This window comes from Mustela nivalis (assembly GCF_964662115.1).
Source record: "Mustela nivalis genome assembly, chromosome: 14".
Taxonomy (NCBI): domain Eukaryota; kingdom Metazoa; phylum Chordata; class Mammalia; order Carnivora; family Mustelidae; genus Mustela; species Mustela nivalis.
Window position 1 is genome coordinate 4,413,896 of NC_139033.1, and position 20,615 is coordinate 4,434,510.

A 20,615-nucleotide genomic window follows, 5' to 3' on the forward strand; every position below is an offset into this window, starting at 1 on the left:
TGATGTATAGGCTTATTTTAATTTGCATCTTGATTCAAGTAAAAAATGTGAAGAAACAATTACGACATTTATAAGGGTTAAAAATTTGAACACTGGCTATTTGATATATATATATTTTTAAAGATTTTATTTATTTATTTGACAGAGAGAGATCACAAGTAGGCAGAGAGGCAGGCAGAGAGAGAGAGGAGGAAGCAGATTCCCCGCCGAGCAGAGAGCCCGATGCGGGACTCGATCCCAGGACCCTGAGATCATGACCTGAGCCGAAGGCAGTGGCTTAACCCACTGAACCACCCAGGCGTCCTGGCTATTTGATATTAAGAAAACAGCACCTGGCTGGCTCAGTCAGTAGAGCACGTGACTCTAGAACTTGGGGTTGTGAGTTCCAACCCCATGTTGGGGATGGAGACTACTTAGAAAAATTAAAAATAACTCGCCTTAAAAAAAAAAAAAAAAGATTGACAGCGAGAGAGGGAATACAAGAAGGGGGAGTGGGAGAGTGCAAAGCAGGGAGCCCAATGCAGGACTCGATCCCAGGACCTGGGATCATGACCTGAGAAGAAGGCAGCTGCCCAATGACTGAACCAGCCAGGAGTCCCTAGAAAAATAAAAAATTAAAAAAAAAATATTGCTTTTTTCTCTTAGTCCTGTGGCTATTTTTTTTTTTTTAAGATTTTATTGATTTACTTGAGAGAGCAGAGTACACAAGCAGGGGGAATAGCAGAGGCAGAAGGAGAAGCAGGCTCCCCACTGAGCAGGGAGCCCAACATGAGGCTTGATCTCAGGACCCTGAGATTCTGACCTGAGCTGAAGGCAGATACTTACCTGACTGAGCCACCCAGGCATTCCTGTGACTATGTTTTTTTAAAGTTCTTATTCTTTATTTACAGATGAAGTTATAAATATTCTGGGATTTACCTCAGAATTACATAAGAGTAGATGTAACGAACTTAGGGTAGGACTGGCTGGGGCTCAGTGGTTTGTGTAGCTGGCAATGGGGTGCATGGGCCATCATCACATTATTCTTTTTTTTTTTTTTTTTTTTGACAGACGGAGATCACAAGCAGACAGAGAGGCAGGCAGAGAGAGAGAGGGAAGCAGGCTCCCGGCTGAGCAGAGAGCCTGATGTGGGGCTCGATCCCAGGACCCTGGAATCATGACCTGAGCCGAAGGCAGAGGCTTCAACCCACTGAGCCACCCAGGTGCCCCACATTATTCTATTTTTGAATTTGTATGAAATTCTCCATATTAAAAAATAAACATACACATAGAAAGGCACACAAAGTAAGGTGATGAAGACTCTCACCAGAATGACTAAAATAAACAACAAGAGAATAATGGTCACCAAGTGCTGACGAGGACGTGGAACGTTTGGGACTCTCACTGCTGTCAGGAATGAAGACATACAACCACTCTGGGAAACTGGCAGCGACCACTGCCACTGTCCCACAACCGCAGTCCCACAACCTAGCAGCTCACTTTTAGGTGCATATCCAACACGAACGGCTGGGTATGTGCGTGCAGGGCAAATAGGATGTCTATAGCAGCATTCTTCTTCTTCTTCTTCTTCTTCTTCTTTTTAAATGTTATTTATTTATTTGACAGTGAGCACAAGTAAGCAGAGAGACAGGCAAGGGAGAGGGGGAAGCAGGCTTCCTGCTGAGCAGAGAGCCCGATGTGGGGCTCAATCCCAGGACCTTAAGATCATGACCTGAGCTGAAGGCAGAGGCTTTAACCCACTGAGCCACCCAAGCGCCCTGCAGCAGCATTATTCTTAAGAGGAATAATGGGAAACAATCCAAATGCCAATACAGGATGGAGAGATACAGGCACATGTGGGAATATCATACAGCAGTGAAAAAGGACACACTGCTACTATATGCCATAACCTGGATGAATTTCATAGACATAATGTCAAGCAAAAGTCAGACATAAAACAATTTATAATATGGAATTCATTTATAAAGAATTCTAAAACTTCACTGAGATAGAAAAGATGAAAGTGGAAGAAAGGTCTGTGTCAGGGTATTGACGGGGAAGCAGAAGAGGGAGGCTTGTAGGGTGCTAATAATGGGCTTTATCTTGATCTGGGAGGTGGTCACAAAAGGGTATACATTTGTAAAAATTCCTGGGATGTCTACTTAAGATTTGTATGCTTTACTATATGTATATTGTATTTCAGTAAAAAAATTAAGGAAAAGGGGGTTGTTCAGAAAGAAGCGGAGGGTAGGATTAGGAGTAATATTTGGGTAGAAGAAATACCAAGAAGTCCCAAACTCATGAGAAAAGAGGTCTCTGCCTACTCACAGTTTACAGATAAGGCCTAGGCCTGGGAGGGGCTTAAACAGCATGGGAGGCTCGGAGGAGGAGAGGGATGCCAGCGGTAGAGGGAACAGCAGTGTAGCTATCACAACACAGAGGTGAGGGCTCCTTCCCTCTCTTGTGAACCGCTACATCACACCTCTCCGCATTCTCTGGGACCTTCTCTGTGGAGTCCAAACAAGGCCCCGCTGCCTGATGAGGTTACTACTGCCCAATGTCAATGCCACCATGGCCGCTAAGTGCCGAACTCTCCGAGCGCACTCCATCACTACAGTAGCTCTTAACAAAACAGACCCTAACGGCAGAGTCTTTACCTGCTCGCTGACCACTATGCACATGTCCACACAGGACACCTGCGCAAGAGCAAGGCTTCCTACTCCTGTATTTATGGACTGCCCACCTACCCCTTTTAAAAGATTTGTGGGGGCGTAGTGGCGGAAGAAAGAATTTTCTGGGATTTAGATTTAACTAATTTATCCTTCCATAACACAGGACTTTCGGGGTCACCCCTGTTCATTATAAAGAGAGCAGACATGGTTCCGTCTGTTCCAGACCGCTGGCCAGATAGGCTTGTGGCTCCTGCAGAAATGCAGGCCCTGAGCTCCAATGGGTAGCAGCTCTGAGCTCTGGAGTCCTCATGAGTGCAGCGAGCTGCTTTGCAGAGCCTCCAACCCTCTGCTTAGGTGCCCTAGGGCCCTGCCTCTGCGGGTTAGTATCAGACAATGGCTGGCTAATGGCACCAGTGATCAGATGAGCCTTTACCAGGAAGAGTCTGGAGCCTGGCTGCTCTGAGAATGAAAAAGGAGTGGGCAAGCCTGCTCTGTATGCATGGTTCCCATGGGTCAGCAGTACCTGCTGGTCCAGTGGGAACTCCTCCAGTCCCAGTTTTGAGAAAACGCAGAAGAAATTGGGGTTTAAAAAAAAAAAAATCCTAGGAAGCATTTGGCACAATTACAAATGGTATACTACGTTGGCAAAATGCTTTACAATTATTTTCTAGGCAACTCCACATACATCCCAGCAGGAGAAGTTCAGCACAGACAAGTACAGGTTCTCATGCACTGGACAAAATTAGTTCAATTACTCATGCACACTCGAGGGTGCTTAATTAGTTATAACAGCAAGAGAACCAAAGACCAGGACAGGTCTGCCCTGTCTGGTGACTGACTGATCCATAAACCCATGTAGAAAAACCAAACCAGAGGAGTCTATTAAATACAAGAAACCCTTAAAATTATAAATATCTTCCTTTGTATGATGAAGATGACACTCAAATATATTTCTATGTATATATAGATAAGGGAAGACACCAAATGCCTTAGTTTAAGATTACAATATTCAATGCCCCTCAAAAGTTGGCAGAGGTGGAAACACCTCCCATTTCGCACTGAGGGAACTAAGACACTATGATGTTATGTGTCAGAGCAAACTTCATCCTGCAGGCCCTCTGTTTCCTGGGTCACCCCACAGAGTGGGGCCTATGCTTTCTGCTGAAGAAATCCTGGGACGAGGTCCCTGCACCTACCGGTAAGATGCCCAGGGGTGTATGAGTTGTAGAGGGCACTTAAGTGATCCTTAGAGGGACGAAATCCTTTACTGGGTATTAATGTCCAGTTTTCTAATTTATGGGTATTCAACAAGTAATAATTTTTCTACCTACTGTCAGCCTGAAAAAAAAAAAAAAGAGAGAGCTGGAGTTGGTCAGCATTAGACATTAGACAATCTGCATTAGACAGCGGAACCCAGCCACATGGTGGCCTAGATTCAAGGGGGCTACACTGGTTATGCAGGCCTGATGCTCGCCTACGCAGCCTTCCTCTCATCTTTTATCTGAAACAAAGGATTAAAATCATGGAATTAGACACATTCCAAGGCCACTAGCTCTGCATTTCACATGTCTGACTTAGACCTCTCAACTACCGCCTGAGTAAGCTGGCATGTTTATTCCTGTATCAGTACAGGCCATTTTAGCAACAGAAAAGGGTTTCTGGACAACATTGGTAATTAACAGCAGCTTAAGAAAAATTTCATTTTGAGCTGAAGGAAAAGAATCACAAAAAGGTGGGAATGATAAGAATTCAGCCCATAAACACATATTCTCCAAATGCAAGTGTGCACTGCCTGATTTGGTACAGGCCATGCAAGGAGCGACACTCTCATTGTTGAAAAAGTTCAGTTGGAAGAGAGCAGACGTGCAGACTCGAGGTTGACCTGGGGCTCTTGCGGCCAGAGCGCGCATAGCCCATGGTGTTAGCCAAGGTGCTGGATTGCACACGCTAGTCCTGCTCTTCCCGTCCTTTGGTCCCCAGTTCTTGGTTTGAGATAAGGACTTCTCCTTTGTGAATTCAAGCTAGGCTGAAAAGGTCTTTTAGGCATTTTTCTGTACTTCCTTTCCTTCTCCTCCACACTACCTGCACAACCTCAGAAGAGTGCCTCGAAGGGGTTCAGAAGTGCTGGTGAGATGCTGACATGCAGAGGCCCGGCAGGCACTAGACATTGTCACCGAGCACCACGGGAAGCAGGCCAGAGGGCTCTAATTTCACTTCAACCAAGGACTTAGTACACGAATTTGGTAAATGATTCACTTTTTTCTAAGCCATAGTTTCAGGATGTATGCAAAAGTACTCTGTTCCCTGTAAAGAAGTATACAAACACTCATCACCCTTAACCACAGCAATCTTAGAATATGAGTTGACTCCTTTCTGCCTTGGAAACAGCCGTGAGGCTTTAGCCAGCATCATTTTCTAGTCAACATCTATGGAGGCCTTACTGCGTGCCACATTACAAGCTGAAGGCACAAAACCCCCAGAGGGTGGAAAACTGCTCGTTTGCCCGTAAAGAGGTTAATCACTCAGATGGCAACTTAGCTGACAGTATCAATAATAAGCGATGTTAGCCTAAGATGTTTCCATATCCCACATCCTGGAGTCTTCCTCAACAGCCAATCGCTGATCCCAGTGGGGCCTGCCATACTGGTCTTTGGGGAGGGACCTGCCTGGTGCTGGCACACATCTGGCTGACCACCGGCGCACGAACACCGCCACCGCAATCTCTCCCCCTGCCGGACAAACTCCGAGGGCGCCCAGGGGAAGGGGCGTGCTCTTAGCCACTGGCCCCAGGTGCTCCTAGGCCACTCTGGCAAAGCTGCCTTTGTAGCAGATGTCATACTCTGTTTCCGGGGCGGCTAGGAGCAATTATCATTTTGTTTAGGGGGTTGTCAAGTGTGAGCCTGGGGATTTAGCTGAGGACTAGGTGGCAGGTCCCAGATAAGGACAAATGTGGCCATGAAGCGATTTCCTTTAGGAAGGAAAAAGAAGCCAATTAAGTTCACAAAGGGTCAGCCTATTCCTTTTCTAGCCACTGTTAGAAGCAGGATGGGAGTCTTGCTGTGTTCAGTGGGCAGCTTTGTGATTTCTGCTCGGTGCAAGCTGGCTAAATGCATCAGCCCGGGGAACAGTGGCAGAGAGCACTGTGAGCCACGCACAGGAAATCACAGGCTCCCTCTGAAACCGCTAGCAGATTTCACAAACCCTAGGAGGCGGAATGACTCCTCATGTTCCAGTCATGTTAATAGCCCAGAAAGAACTCACTGAAACTGCTCCAGGGGCCAGTGGCTTGAACAAATTGGAAGGATGACTTGCGGGTAGCGATGTATTTGTTTTCAGCAGAGCCAGACTCACCAAGTTGGTGGGTGCCTAAGGAGAACGACAACAGGGCCAGTAGAGAGACCTCGGCTTTACCTTCTCCTGACCCCTATGGTGGTGCTGGCCCATCAGCTTTCCTGCAGGGCAGGCAGCTACGTGCTCTTTTAATCTGGCCCCGGTTTTATAGGACAGCTTCTCTGTCTCAGTACCTGTAGGTCTTTGTCATGGCCTTGCCTCTCCAGAATCAGCACCCGGTCCTGTAGCTCCTCCACAGTCCCCTGGAGCAGGTCATTCTCCTCTAAGGTGGCACTGAGACGATGCTCCAGCTCCCGTTTCCGATCCGACAGCATCTTGATCTGAAAGGGTGGAGAGTCACAAGGGTGGTGTGCAGTTACACCCAGGCTGATGAGCAGGAAGGGAGGAATGAGCCCCAAACATGAAGGCCGAGGTTTCTCCAAGTGCTCTGCCCAGGGGCCCGGTGCCCCCATCTCGGAGAGAATAGCTGTGAACTCCCAAGCTAGAGAGAAAGCCCCTCCCTTCTAGAAACCTGTCTGGGAAGGGGTGGGAGAGGAGCTTTGGGAAGCTGGAATGTGGGATGCCAGGCAGAGGAAGGGAAGGTCAGTGCTCTGGAAATTCCACAGATAAGACAGAGAAGGGCTCCACCTTGCCTGCTCGTAACTTCACCTCAACCCCATAATTTATGGGGGAGTGGAACCCAAACTGTGGTTCCATTCTTCCTTCTCAAGTCATGGGCACAGGAAAATGCCTGGAACAGCCTCTTGAGCTGCTGTCTTGTCATACTTTTATAGCTCTCTTCTGTACTTCCTCCCCCTGCTAACAAACAGGTCTGGCTCTAGAGGTCACAGTTCAGACCTGGTTCTCCAAGTTAATGGGGGAGTGGCAGGGTACAGAAACAAAGTAGTGCCTGCCTCAGCCTGTGTCCTGGAAGCAACAGGACATGGACATAAGTAAGTAAATGATTTTAGTCAGTGTCTTTTTGCCTGAGCAAGTCATTTGTGAATAGGAGGAATTTCACTCCTTTTATTAAACAGGCTGGTGTGTTTGTACATTGCATATCTAGCCAGTCTCAAGAGATATAAATCTTCTTTTAGGAAGGCCTGTCTAGTCTTTTCAATGTCAGTGAGAAAACAAAGGCAAAATGTAAAGAGGTGCCAAATCTCCTGGCCTCAAGGTCTGTAGGCTCAGGAGCTATGCCAGCACTCCATGGGCCAGCGATGCTTCACCCCAACAACACTGCACCGCTAAGGGGCCATTGAAACCTTCCCAAGACCTGCATGCAGGTCCCACTGGCTCCTCCCATCTATCATTTCCCTGCTGAACTTATCTCTCAACCAGCTTCTTGCTCCCAACATGGTTAAGATGTTCTCCACTCTCCCCAGTTTGGCTTGGAAAACAATCCATTAAGGGGACCAAACATCGGCGCTTTCCTGGGGAGATTTTAAAATGAATGTATAATTTGTCTGAGGTTCTCTGAAATCCACCTTTCCCTCTGCTTTTTTGTCTGTTCTTGCTGTCCACACCAGAATTCTGTTCAGAGAGCCCAGATCTTCCCCGGCCACTGATCAATCAGATAGGATGCTGTCCTGGGGAAATGGAAGTATGTGGTCTTTGTCCAGAGAGATCAGGTATCTGGCCAAACAAAGAAATACTGTCTCAAGTGTGCACCTGGGTGAGGGACAAAAAGGAATAGGTCTTTTCTGTGAATGGGGCCACTATTCCCCACACTGAAGCATGTTTCCCGTGTGAAGGAATTCTTACTCTAGTTGATTTTCATTTAAATACCCTCTGACCTTTACATTTTCCTTCCATGGATAAGCTTTGTTTCTCAAGTTCCACTCAGTGAACTAATGATTTAATAGTTCTGACAGATAATCTTGGCCCCTTAAAAAAACTTAGAAGTCAGAACTACATGAAGTAACGTGCTTGACCAACATCTTACATTGGTTTTGTAAAGCAGCAGTGTTGCCAGATGAAGCAAGGCATCGACACTCCATCACCCCAGACTATATACCCTGAAACTTGTGATCAAATCTGCCAATTAACATTCCCGGGAATGACCCTGAGTCACGAGGGTCTTAAAATAGTAAGCAGAGGGGAGAGGGAAACAGGCAACTCGAAGGAGTCAGAGCTTGGCAAAGGCAGTTTAACGGCAAGTCATGCACACGAGAGTGGTCACAGACAGGCATGCCAAACCCCACCAGAATCAACTACTTACTTCAAGAACCTGCTGCTCAATACCAGTAGTATTTCCAAGGGAAGGGAGAAAGGAAGGGAATGACAGGCAGGAGAAAAGAGAAGATATTGACAGACTTTAGGAAAAACATCTTCAGGTCATTTCCAAAGCAGGGAAGCAGCCATCTGGGGTTCTCTGGGTCTGACCAGAGGTATGTGGCCCTAGCCTGTGCCTTTAAGTGGAACTTAGCCTAAGGGTTGCTGTCTGGACAATCGGCTTAGGGGCTGTCAGGATCAGATTAAATGGAATACTGAGGGGGAAGCGAAGAGCCCCCCACTTTGGGCCGGTGATAGGACTCCCCTCTTCTCACCTCCCACAGCTGGGTTCTCACAGGGTTGTCCACTAAGTGCTACTTTTTCTTTTCCTCTGGCCCACTGAGGGTCAGAGACCCTGCCATGCTCTGGTTCACACCCTCCACACGGAGTGCTTTCTCTGTATTAACTCATCAAACACAACAGCCCTATGGAGTAGCTACGTCTGTTACCCTCATTTTGTACATGAGAATATCACAGGTCCCATTAAGGTGGGCTGAACTGGACCTAAATAGCATGGAGCAAGGGGAAATTCTCTTTCCCATTGTCTGTTTAGGGTCGGCAAGAACGTTCTTGGACGGATCCACATACTCAGTAAAAGTAGGTCATCCATGATTTCCGCGTACTCATCAGTATCTCTGAGCAGCCTTACTCTTCCAGACCCAGTGGATCATGAATCAAATTTTCCCCCTTGAGTTTCTCACTGAGACATCTCTCTTCAGAGATTTTAGATACAGCAGGGTTTTGTCTTCCCACTTCAGGGAAATCCTTATCCGAAAGACCTACTGCGGCGCCTCCACTGAGAAAAGTGCTGCCTCTGTAAGTGCAGCCCCGCAGGGCGGCTCACCTCAGCCTGAAGGCTTTCAAGCCTGATGATGTGCTGGTTGGTGGAGGAGTTTTTCTCCCGGAAGTCTTCTCTGAGGGCATGGACTTGCATGGAGAGTTGTCTCTCAACTTCTGATGCCTGCAAGCAGAGGAGACTTTCAGGGGGCGACTCAGAGGCTTCAGTGGATTCAGTGCAAAGGGAGTCTGTTAACATTTTCCTGCCTTTCGTTTCCCAAGTGTCTCTCTGCAACTTCCTACTCTGTGAGGAGCATAGGATGAGATGCTGGCTTCCCACCCCCGGTCCATGTGTTCTTCAGTGCTCAAACAAGACCAACCCCCCTACTTCCACTGCGGACGAGTCAGTCTTGGTAAAGACTGCTTTGCTAGTCAGAGGAAACAGGCCTAGGAATAGTAAGCTCTCAAATGTTCGATACCGTCATGATTACTCTGCACATAGCAGAAGCTGCGCGAGCATCTACTAAACCCAGAGAAAGTCTCAGTGTTTTACATGAAAGAGTAAGAGAGAAACCTAGTCCTTCAGAAACTCCTTTATTTCTCTCCTAGAAATGTCTTTATCTATATTCTCTCGTTCCTTTATTTTCTCATTATTTCCTCAGCAGGGCCCAAGTAAGTCATCTCTGTCTCCATTGCTCATTTCCATTCAACATGGGCACTATTTGAAGCTCCCTGTCATGTTTGTTAAGATTTTTTATTTTTATTTTTTAAAGATTTTTATTATTTGAGAGACAGAGAGAGAACGTGAAAGAGAGCACAAGCATGGGAGAAGGGCAGCGGGAGAGGGAGAAGCAGACTCCCCATTCAACAGGGAGCCCAATGTGGGACCTGATCGCAGGACCCCAGGACCATGACCTGAGCTGAAGGCAGAAGCTTAACCAACCAAGCCCAGTTAAGCATGTTTCTTTTAAAGATTTTATTTTAAAGTAATCTCTACACCCAGCATGGAGCTCAAATTCACAACCCTGGCATCAATAGTTGCATGTTGCACCAACTGAGCCAGCCACGCATCCCGGTGTCTGTTAAGATTTTTGCCATTCGGTCCTCAAGGACATCTCATGCAACTTTACATTCCTGGGGACTGTTGGCTCAGGCACTGATTTCCCACCCTGATCCATTTATTCTCTAAGGCTGCAACACAGCAAAACACCAAAGACATTTAGTGTATCGGCACCGTCTCCTGAATGTGCAGGAGAGTATTCTGAAAGAATGCTTCCTTGCTAAGATCGGAGCTCTAGTCCTTCTCCAGAAGTCCCAGCCCAGCTTCCCAGTGTGCACTGGCCCTGAACACTGCCTAGTAGAGACAAGAGCCACAGGACAGTCAAATTAACTGCCTCAGTGCTTTTTTTTGAGGCCAAAAAAGGGTCAGTAAGCTTTATGAGCTCCTGGGAGAGATCACTGTGTGCTGAAGTGGTTAGGAGGTGAGACGGTAATAATGCTGCTATGGTAGGCTAGCTGTTTAGTGAGGCTCTCACATTAACAGATACATCAGATACATGTTTGATAGTTTCTTTCCCCAGCTTTTTTTTTTTTTTTTTTAAGATGTATTTATTTACTTTAGAGAGAGCAGGAAAGTCGGAGGGAGTGACAGAGGGAGAGGATTCCCACCAAGCAGACTCCATGGCAAGCACGGATGCCGCGCAGGGCTCAATCCCATGACCTTGCAATCACGACTCAAGTTAAAATCAAGAGTCAGACACTCAAGTGACTGAGCCACCAGGTACACCTCAACAGTTGTTTTTATCTTCAAGTGCTGTATAAGCAACGGTCCATCTTTGTCTTGGTCCTGCAGATTCAACAAATGTTGCTTCCCTGAACTAGATGGCCGTGTAAGAATCTCAGCCTACAGTTCTAATTTTTAAACAGTTACACATACACAACAAAATAAAACCAAACCACCTCTTCTTCCTTATTCTAAATTTAATTACAGACACCACCAGCTTTTTTAGTTTTCTTAATCACTTAGAAACACAATGTTAGTCATCCTTGCCTAAAATAACGTAAGTGGTATGTACAGAGTACTTACTATGTGCCAAGAATTGTGCTAAATGCTTTAAATGCATTATCTCAATTGTCATAACCAAAGTAGTGCCTGTCATGCTCAATTTACTAATGAGGAAACAGGCTCAGGGAAATGAAAGAACCTGCCAACTTCTCAGTAAATGATGGCATCAGAATGGTAAACTTTGGGTTGTCTTGTCTCCAAATTAGGACTTCAATACAGACATACCCTGTTTGGCTGCACTTCACTTTACTGTACTTTGTAGAGATTGTGTTTTTTCCAAATTGGGAGGTTTGTGGCAACCTTCATCGAGCGAGTCTGCTCATGCTATTTTGCCAACAGCCTTTGTTTCCCTCATGCCTCATGTGTTGCATTTTGGTAATTCTTGCCGTATTTCAAACTTTTCATCACTATTATATTTCTTCTGGCAATCTGTGACCTGTGATCTTTGATGTTACTGCGGTAGTTGTTTTGGGGTCCCACGAAACACGTCCACTGGAGACAGGGACTTGCTCAATAACGCTGGGTGCGTTCCGACTGCCCCACTGCTCTCCTGACGGCCATTCCCCCATCTCTCACCCTCTCCTCGGACCTCCCCATTCCCTGAGACACAACAATGTTGACATCAGGCCAGTTAATAACCCTACAGTGGCCTCTAAGTGCTCAAGTAAAATTAAGAGTTGCACATCTCATGGTTTAAATCCAAAGCTAGAAATAATTAAGCTTAGTGAGCAAGGCACATCAAAAGCCAAAAGAGTGCCAAAAGCTTGGCTTCTTGCGCCAACCGTTACCCAAGTGACGGATGCAAAAGAAGAGATTATGAAGGAAATGACAAACACAACTTTTAGGTGCACTGGAAAACCAAAAAATTCATTTTACTCACTTTAATGTGTATTAGCTTCTTTGTGGTGGCCTGGAACCAAACCGGCAATATCTCTGAGGCAGGCTTGTACTGCCTTTTTGTATCTTGAAAAGTTTTTCCTTTTTCTTTGTCCCACTATTAACCAAACCTTTAGCAGTTTGACCAGTCCAAGTCAGCAAGGCTTTTTTTTCTTTGTTTTCTCCTTCTTAAATGCTAAGAAATTTAATTTAAGACTCTGGAAATTTCTTTTAATAGAACTTAGGGCTCATAAGGAAAATTCCTTCTAATAAACGCTGTAATTTGATTGCCTATACTGAATTCAACTGACAATCAAGGTTTCAAATAGGTTTAGATTTACAAAAAGCACTGGGTAATTCAGGTGGGTGACCTTATTCTGAATATCACCAGCTTGACAGGGATGGTGAAACAACCAAGGCCCTGAGACGCACCGGATCGGCAGTCAGGTTGCCCAAGCTGTATTAGAGATGTTCTTGGACACTAGTCTCCTCTCAAAATGATCTTCCTAGAAGTAAAAATGGTCTCTTCCTATGGGTAGCCTGACTCTGGAGTCTGAGCTCTTAACCACTAAGCTCCAATGGGTCTCCTTTAAATGTTAACTCCTCAGATGTGCTCAGGGATGGACTATTCACAAAGGCTTTTAACCTACATCTCTTATTTGAATCTCTAAAAGGCCTAAGACACAGGAGTAGCTGGCCTCCTTTTGCAGACAAGGAAGTAGAGGCTGAGAAAAAGTGGCAATGCCTTGGTCTTTGGCTTCGCAGTGCTGCGCTCTCCCATGCATACAGCTACCTCCAGCCACGCGGCCAGTCATTTGCCTGTTACGGCGCTGGAGGGGATGCATCACTCAGAGTGCTAAACCCACTCCCACATGCAAGAGCTAATGTAAATTATTTTCTTCTTCAGAGATGACCTTGGCTCAGATCGTTAGAACTAACAGAATGATTAAAAGCTATTTCTGCATAAAAATTAAGTAATAATCTAAGTTTATACATAACTTTAATGTTCTAGATGCTTTCTGATCAAAGGATGAGGAAGCCTGCAAAGCCAGTCCTAGCTCTATAACGAACTTCAGACCATCTTTGAAGTTCCTCAAGTAGCGGAATTAGCCAGGACAAAAGTGATCTCTCTAAAGGGACTTGCTCAGCTCCTGAGAGGAGGGATAGAACAATGGAAAGGAAAAAAGTTGAATGAGATGATCAGGATTAGAGTTCCTATCCTACCATATATATGTGTGTACAGAAGTTAAGGGAGTTGTTTAACTTGAGTAACACTTGGCCAGATTATAGACCTACTCCTCTTTTCCATACTATTACAAAAAGGGCAGGTCTAGAGGAATGCTCCTTTCCCTATTTCCAATTCAGGACCTTGTGAGATTGAGTTGAATCACTAAGTTTAGGGGAAAAAAGGAAGGAAAGAAATAGTACAATGCATACAAATTTACGAGAATTGTGGGAAATGGCAAAAGACCCAAGAATCGGTGGTTTTTCTGCTTTTTTGTTTTTATTTTAAACAAGGTGCTACTGAGAACATCATGTGTGCATAGTTCACTTCTTGGGTTTCCACTGAGGGCAGCCTGTCAAGTGATTTGGCCAATATCATGGAGGTGGTGGGTCAAGCTAAAAAATATGGAAAAACACCGAAATATTTGGCAGCCATATCCTTTAGCTCTGCTCTCCTGGTAGCCTTTCAAAGCTATCCAACAGCCAGCAATATTCAGAAGCCATACCCCTCCTGCAGATACAAATTTTCCTACTTCTAGTTTTGGGGTAGCAGTCATGGCCCTAAGACATTTTTTGGTGATCGTGGTAGGGGGGTAATACTGGGGCAATTTAGTTCTCTTTCTCCACCCCCCCTTAAAAAGATTTATTTATTTATTTGAGAGAGAAGGAGCACACACACATGGGCAGAGGGAGAGAATCTCAAGCACACTACCCACTGAGCGTTGAGCCTGGTACAGGGCTCAGTCCCATGACCAATGAGATCAAGACCTGAGCCAAAATCATGAGTAATCATGAGTCAGATGCTTAACCAATTGAGCCAACCAGGCGCCCTGCCTAATTCAGTCTTAAAGTGGAAAATGGCAGGGACTTACACAGTCACCTTCTCAGAATGATGATTCTGGCTATTGTGCCTGATGAAGCAGCCAGTAACAGCTATGGCAAAAATGTGGCAAAGTATGATATCTGTAATCACAGGCAAATATAAGATGGTATAGTTTTAGTTCAGGTATTTGTTCTTTGCTTTTTGAAATCAAATTTTTTTTCCATAATAAGAGTAACAAATGTTCAGAATAAAAATAATTAGAGAATTTAATTGAAATTGAAAGGACTGAGATAAGTTACAGTCCCCATTTATCCGTAGTCATCACTGATACTCTCCAGTGAGATCTTTAATATCATTCCTATTACAGATATTTCATGTGAGTCCTAGAAATTGTCTATTCATATCTAAAACGTTACAAAAGTTTTGCCTTTAAAAATACATATAGGGCACGTGGGTGGCTTAGTCAGTTCAGAATCCAACTCTTGATCTCAGCCCAGGCCTTGATCTCAGGGTTGTGAGTTCAAGCCCTGCATTGGGCTCCATGCTGGGCATGGAGTTTACTTTAAAAATAAACAAACAAACAAATAAACACACGTGTATTTTTTTTTTAAAGATTTTATCTATTTATTTGACACAGAGAGAGATCACAAGTAGGCAGAGAGGCAGGAAGAGAGAGAAGAGGAAGCAGGCTTCCCACTGAGCAGAGAGCCCAATGTGGGGCTCCATCCCAGGACCCTGAGATCATGACCTGAGCCGAAGGCAGAGGCTTTAACCCACTGAGCCACCCAGGCGCCCCACAAACATACATGTATTTTACATCTTTCCAAGCCAATATATAGATCTACCTTATCCTTTTTAACAACTGTTTAGTTATGTGAATATAACATAATTTAACTAATCCCTGCTTATGAACATTTAGAGTGCTCCAATTCTTTGCTATTACAAACACTGCTGCAGAAAACATCCTTGCTTAACCATCTTTGTGCTTGTGGGAGAATATCTTGTAAGTGAATAAATTCCTAAAAGTGGCATTGTTAGGTAAAAGGTAAGCATATTGGGGCGCCTGTGTGGCAATCATTAAGCAGAGTTAAGTGTCTACTTTGGCTCACGTTCTGAGCCCAGGAACCAGGGCTCGAGCCTCGTATCAGGCTCCCTGCTCAGCGGGAAGTCTACTTCTCCCTCTTCCATTCCCCCTGCTTCTGTTCCCTCTCTTGTTCTGTCAAATAAATAAATAAAATCTTAAAAAAAAAAAAAGGTTATGGGGGCGCCTGGGTTGCTCAGTGGTTTGGGCTGCTGCCTTCGGCTCGGGTCATGATCTCAGGGTCCTGGGATCGAGCCCCGCATCGGGCTCCCTGCTCCGCAGGAAGCCTGCTTCCCTCTCTCTCTCTCTCTCTCTCTCTGCCTGCCTCTCTGCCTGCTTGTGATCTCTGTCTGTCAAATAAATAAATAAAATCTTTAAAAAAAAAAAAGGTTATGAATATTTACATTGGTAGGTATTGCCAAACTACACCCCCAAAACATTGCACCAGTTTCTATCCCCACCAACAGAGTACAAATACGCTTGCTTCTCAATACCTTGCCACCACTGGGTAATATGAAACATTTTAATCTTTAGATACTAATTTCTAACATTCATTTTTTTTTTAGATTTTATTTATTTATTTGACAGAAAGAGAGAGACAGCAAGAGTGGGAACACAAGCAGGGAGAGTCGAGAGGGAGAAGTGAGCTTCCCGCTGAGCAGAGAGCCCTACATGGGGCTCGATCCCAGGACCTGAGCCAAAGGCAGATGCCTAACGACTGAGCCACCCAGGCACCCCTATTTCTAACATTCTTATTTCAAAAACATTGTCTTTTTTACTTTCACTGATTACAGATTGGATGATAAAGAAAATGAGACATTTGAGAAACTACTCTAATTCTGTTAAAGAGTGATGAAAAGCCCAATACTTATATACCCTTGAACTATCTGGAATGAACTCCTTTTTATAATCAGAGTCCTTGGGTTATTATTAATTAAGCCTCAAGTTGGCAAAACAGAATGACTCTGTGTTCCTTCTCCCTGATATGCCTGATTTGGTTAGAGTACCATCTAGGACACATTACTTTCCCTCTACTGAGCAGAGCTATTCTAGGATTTCTTTATGACTCCTTACGGTTAGGCATTTGGGATCTTCCCATATTTCACAATTATAATAAATACATGTCACTGGTGGGTAAGTAGCTCTTGAATAGAAATGCAGTCAACAACCTTACTGTGTCAGAAAGGGAGATGAATATGCTTTAGAAAAGAAAATCTAGGGGCACCTGGGTGGCTCAGTGCGTTAAGCCACTGCGCCTTCAGCTCAGGTCATGATCTCAGGGTCCTGGGATCGAGCCCCGTATCAGGTTTTGCTCATCAGGGAGCCTGCTTCCCCCCCCCTCTCTCTGCCTGCCTCTCTATCTACTGTGATCCTCTCTGTCAAATAAATAAATAAAATCTTAAAAAAAAAAGAAAATAAAATCTACACCAATATAAAACAAAATGGGATTATTATTAGCCTTTGCTTAACTGAAAAATCCAATTATCCAGAGACCTGTATTTTCTTATCTTCCAGGTTTTATTGTGAAAAACTTTCAAATTCATTAATGGGTGCCGGTGCCATGAGCCTATTGACAACATATTACATGACAAACCTTTTTTTTGCTCTCTTGATTATTTATAGTAAAATAGTGACAGCCATCTACTAGATGATCATAAATCAATGTAAAAAATTAAATTCGCCTTTTTGTTCTCACTAGGCTTCCATATGCCAATTCCTCCCAAAGGTTTTCAAAAATAACACTCAGAAGTGAGGTTTGTCATGTATTTATATTTTCCTTAATGTTTGAAGACAATAAGACTTTCACTACTACTTTTACAAAGAAAGGCTTCATATCTAGTTATATGGCTTATGGGGACTGACCCTCCTACTGAAAATGACTAAAAATACTGCGTAAACCAGAAAAGACTTCTTGGAAGCATCAAGGAGCTGACAAATACAGTGACAGATCTATGTTAATGTTTCACGTATGCAAATTATTACAACCACCCAATGGAATACAAGCAGTAAGAAATAAACCTAACTACACCACAAATGAATAAGGAAACTACAAGGAAGGACATGGAGAAAATAACTAAATGAAATAACTGGAAAATAGTCTTTTGACTACACTGTAACATTTAAGAGAAAAAGAATATACACGGACATTGTACTGTAGTTAATAAATTTGTTTCTCACAGAGACGGATAAAAGATTCTTTTTTTTTTTTTTAAAGATTTTATTTATTTATTTGACAGACAGAGATCACAAGTAGGCAGAGAGGCAGGCAGAGAGAGAGAGGAGGAAGCAGGCTCCCTGCGGAGAAGAGAGCCCGATGCGGGACTCGATCCCAGGACCCTGAGATCATGACCTGAGCCGAAGGCAGCGGCTTAACCCACTGAGCCACCCAGGCGCCCCGGATAAGAGATTCTGACCCCACTCTATGTTTAACAGAAATGAACATATAAGTAAATATATCACATATAATGAGAACAAGGTTCTTCTCTTGCAGAAAAATAAGACACAAATAAGGAAAGAAGAATAGAATGAATTCTGTGCTGCTAGACTGGAATCAGAGATAGCAGTATGAACTTACTAGTATGTATACAAATGGACAAGTTGAGAAATAATTATGGATGTTTGTTAATGAAAATCATTATTAGGCAAGTATCCCAGTGTTAGTATATTTTCCTTATGTCCTAAATCTGTCTTCTGAGAGGGCCCCAAAGTAACAACATCCCAGGGGAACAACTACTGTTCAGATTTGGTTTCTAAATGCCATTCTCTACTAAATGAACCAAGGCTCCTTGGAGAAATGGCTGACTCCAGGGTTGGGGCAGGAAAAACACAAGATGAGCTTGGATTGTCTTGTGATGCCGGAAAGAAAAGAAGTGCTCATAAAATGATGGAGACCTACTGAACAGGCATAGGTGCTAAATTGAAGGCGCTCCCAATGGCTAAGACTAAGACCATGTGGTCAATAAAACAACAGTTATGGATGACAGCACAAAGAATAAGAGAAATATTCATGAGTTCATACCGATAAATAAATGAACAAAATAAACGTGAGGGGGAAGGGCAGCTCTCTCTTACAGAAGAATCCCAATCAATAAATGTAGAAGGAATGATGACAACAGAAAATCACCAATAAGCGAGCGTCACAGTAATAAGCACTGCAGGCAGGAACTAGGATGAATGTTATAATGATTGGGCAAAAGTTTGATGAGAAATGGGGTATTTGCACAGTCTCAAAGTGTCTCTCCATAAGATTTATTATGAAGGGAAAAATAGTAACCTCACAGAGAGGAAGCCAAGCAGACAATACCTTAAATAAGAGATAAAAGTTAGTATCACCAGTAAAAAGAATAACACCACACGTCCTCAACAGGGTGCCCTGAGAAAGGCATAACTACACATCTGTGCTACTGCTATAAAACTGTACCTTGGGCGCCTGGGTGGCTCAGTGGGTTAAGCCGCTGCCTTCGGCTCAGGTCATGATCTCAGGGTCCTGGAATCGAGTCCCGTATTAGGCTCTCTGCTCAGCAGGGAGCCTGCTTCCCTCTCTCTCTCTCTCTGCCTGCCTCTCCGTCTACTTGTGATTTCTCTCTGTCAAATAAATAAATAGAATCTTAAAACAACAAAAAAAAACAAACAAAAAACCCCCAAAATTGTACCTCAATCTAATCGTGACAAAACATTAGACAATGTAAGCTGAGGGACTTTTTTACAAAGTAGTTGGTCAGTACGCTCCAAATGTAACGAGTTCAAGAAAAACAAAAACAGACAGGATTTGTCAGTGATTGAAGGGACAAAACAAAACAACAAAACATCATGACAACTAAATGCGATAGGGGATCTTCAACTGGATCCTGCAGCAGAAAATAAACACTGGTGGGAAAACTGGCAACATCCCAGTCAGTCTCAGTCCGGTGTTAATCTCCTGTAGTGTACTATAGATACATAAGATGTTGACATTAAGGGAAGCTGGAAGGGTCTATGAGAATCTTTAAAAAAGATTTTATCTATTCATTTATTTGAGAGGGGGGACAGAGAGCATGTGTGCCCATGTGGGGGGAGGGGCAGAGCAAGAGGGAGAAGCCCAAGCTGACTCCATGCTGAGCCTGATGCGGGGCTCGATCTCACGACCCTGAGATTGTGACCTGAGCCGAAGCCAAGAGTCAGACAGATGCTCAACTGACTGATCCACCCAGGCATCCCATTAACATTTCCATATTGTTTTTCTAACTTCTCTGTATTTCTAACATCATTAAAAAAAAAATCAGATTTGTATTGCCCCTAGACATGTGGCAGAAGAAAATAAATCATCTCTGGAGGATGGTACCTCCATTCAAAGTTCAAATTATCTCCACAATTCTCTAATAGAAACAATCAGATTGAATAAAAGATGACTTAAAGTTAAAAAAATAAAACAACAACCAATCAGATTATAAGTAAAACAGAAACAAAGCCAAACACACCCATGAAAACAAGGACCCATGAGCAAGAACCAGCAGAAGCAAATCCACAAAGACTTCAGATCCTAGAACGACCAGATATAAATTGTAAGACAGATGAAACTGCAAGACATCTTTGTTTATTTTGTTTAGATACATAAAAGGTTAAGAACCAACATGTCTAGAAAGAAAAAGTTATAATAACTGAAATTAAAACCCAATGGGTAGTATCAAAATAGAAGATTTCTAAGATATCATTAAAAAAAATAAGTCTGGGGGTGCCTGGGTGGCTCAGTGGGTTAAACCTCTGCCTTCGGCTCAGGTCATGATCCCAGGGTCCTGGGATTGAGCCCCGCATCGGGCTCTCTGCTCGACGGGGAGCTTGCTTCCCCCTCTCTCTCTGCCTGCCTCTCTGCCTTCTTGTGATCTCTGCTGTCAAATAAATAAATAAAATCTTTAAAAAAAAGTCTGTAAGGTCTAGTTTGGGAGAAAGTATATGCAACACATACATCTGACAAAGGACCCATATCTGGAATATATAAAAACCTCTAACTCAATAATAAAATGACACCTAATTTTTTAAATGGGCAGAGAAATAGAACAGACATGTCACAGAGGAAGACCTATGAATGGCCAATAGCACATGAAAAAATGCCTAGCACCACTGGTCCCCAGGGAAATGTAAACTGAAGCCACCACAAGATAACCTGACACATCCTTAAGAAGACTATAATTCAAAAGATGGACAACACAAAATGCTGGCAATTGTGGAACAACTAGAATTCTTGTATATAGTTAGTGGGGGTGTAAAATGACAAAACCCACTTTGAAAAAAAAGCCTTCTAGCTTCTTACAAGCGTCATGAACAGAGTTTAAGAACACATGAAACAACTGAAAAGCAAATTACCAAATTAAAAGACTAATTAGAAGGAATAAGACTAGTCTGAAGGCATTATCCACACAGAAGTGCACAGAAAGAGAGAGGGAAGACAGAAGAGATAGGTCAGCACATGCTCTGTAAGTATAAACTTCAAGTGCATAAAGGGCAGAGAAACTGGAGAGAAAATAATGGCTGAAAACC

General features: G+C 43.8%; 1 protein-coding gene across 5 annotated transcripts in view; it reads right to left on the reverse strand.

Moving 5' to 3' along the window:
• BICDL1 (BICD family like cargo adaptor 1) overlaps positions 1-20,615 on the reverse strand; it is a 102,313-nt gene that overhangs the window by 17,763 nt on the left and 63,935 nt on the right. For 3 of the 5 annotated variants that reach the window (XR_014302942.1, XM_082699707.1, XM_082699709.1), the window contains exons 3-5: positions 9,100-9,216; positions 6,176-6,322; positions 5,913-6,017 (exon numbers count right to left, since the gene is read on the reverse strand). Coding sequence is in view for 4 of the 5 variants with exons in the window: in XM_082699707.1 (XP_082555833.1) it covers positions 5,913-6,017; positions 6,176-6,322; positions 9,100-9,216 (369 nt within the window). In the remaining variant the exon portion in view is untranslated. The remainder of the gene's footprint in view (positions 1-5,912; positions 6,018-6,175; positions 6,323-9,099; positions 9,217-20,615) is intronic. The other 2 variants (XM_082699710.1, XM_082699708.1) reach the window with 1 other exon arrangement.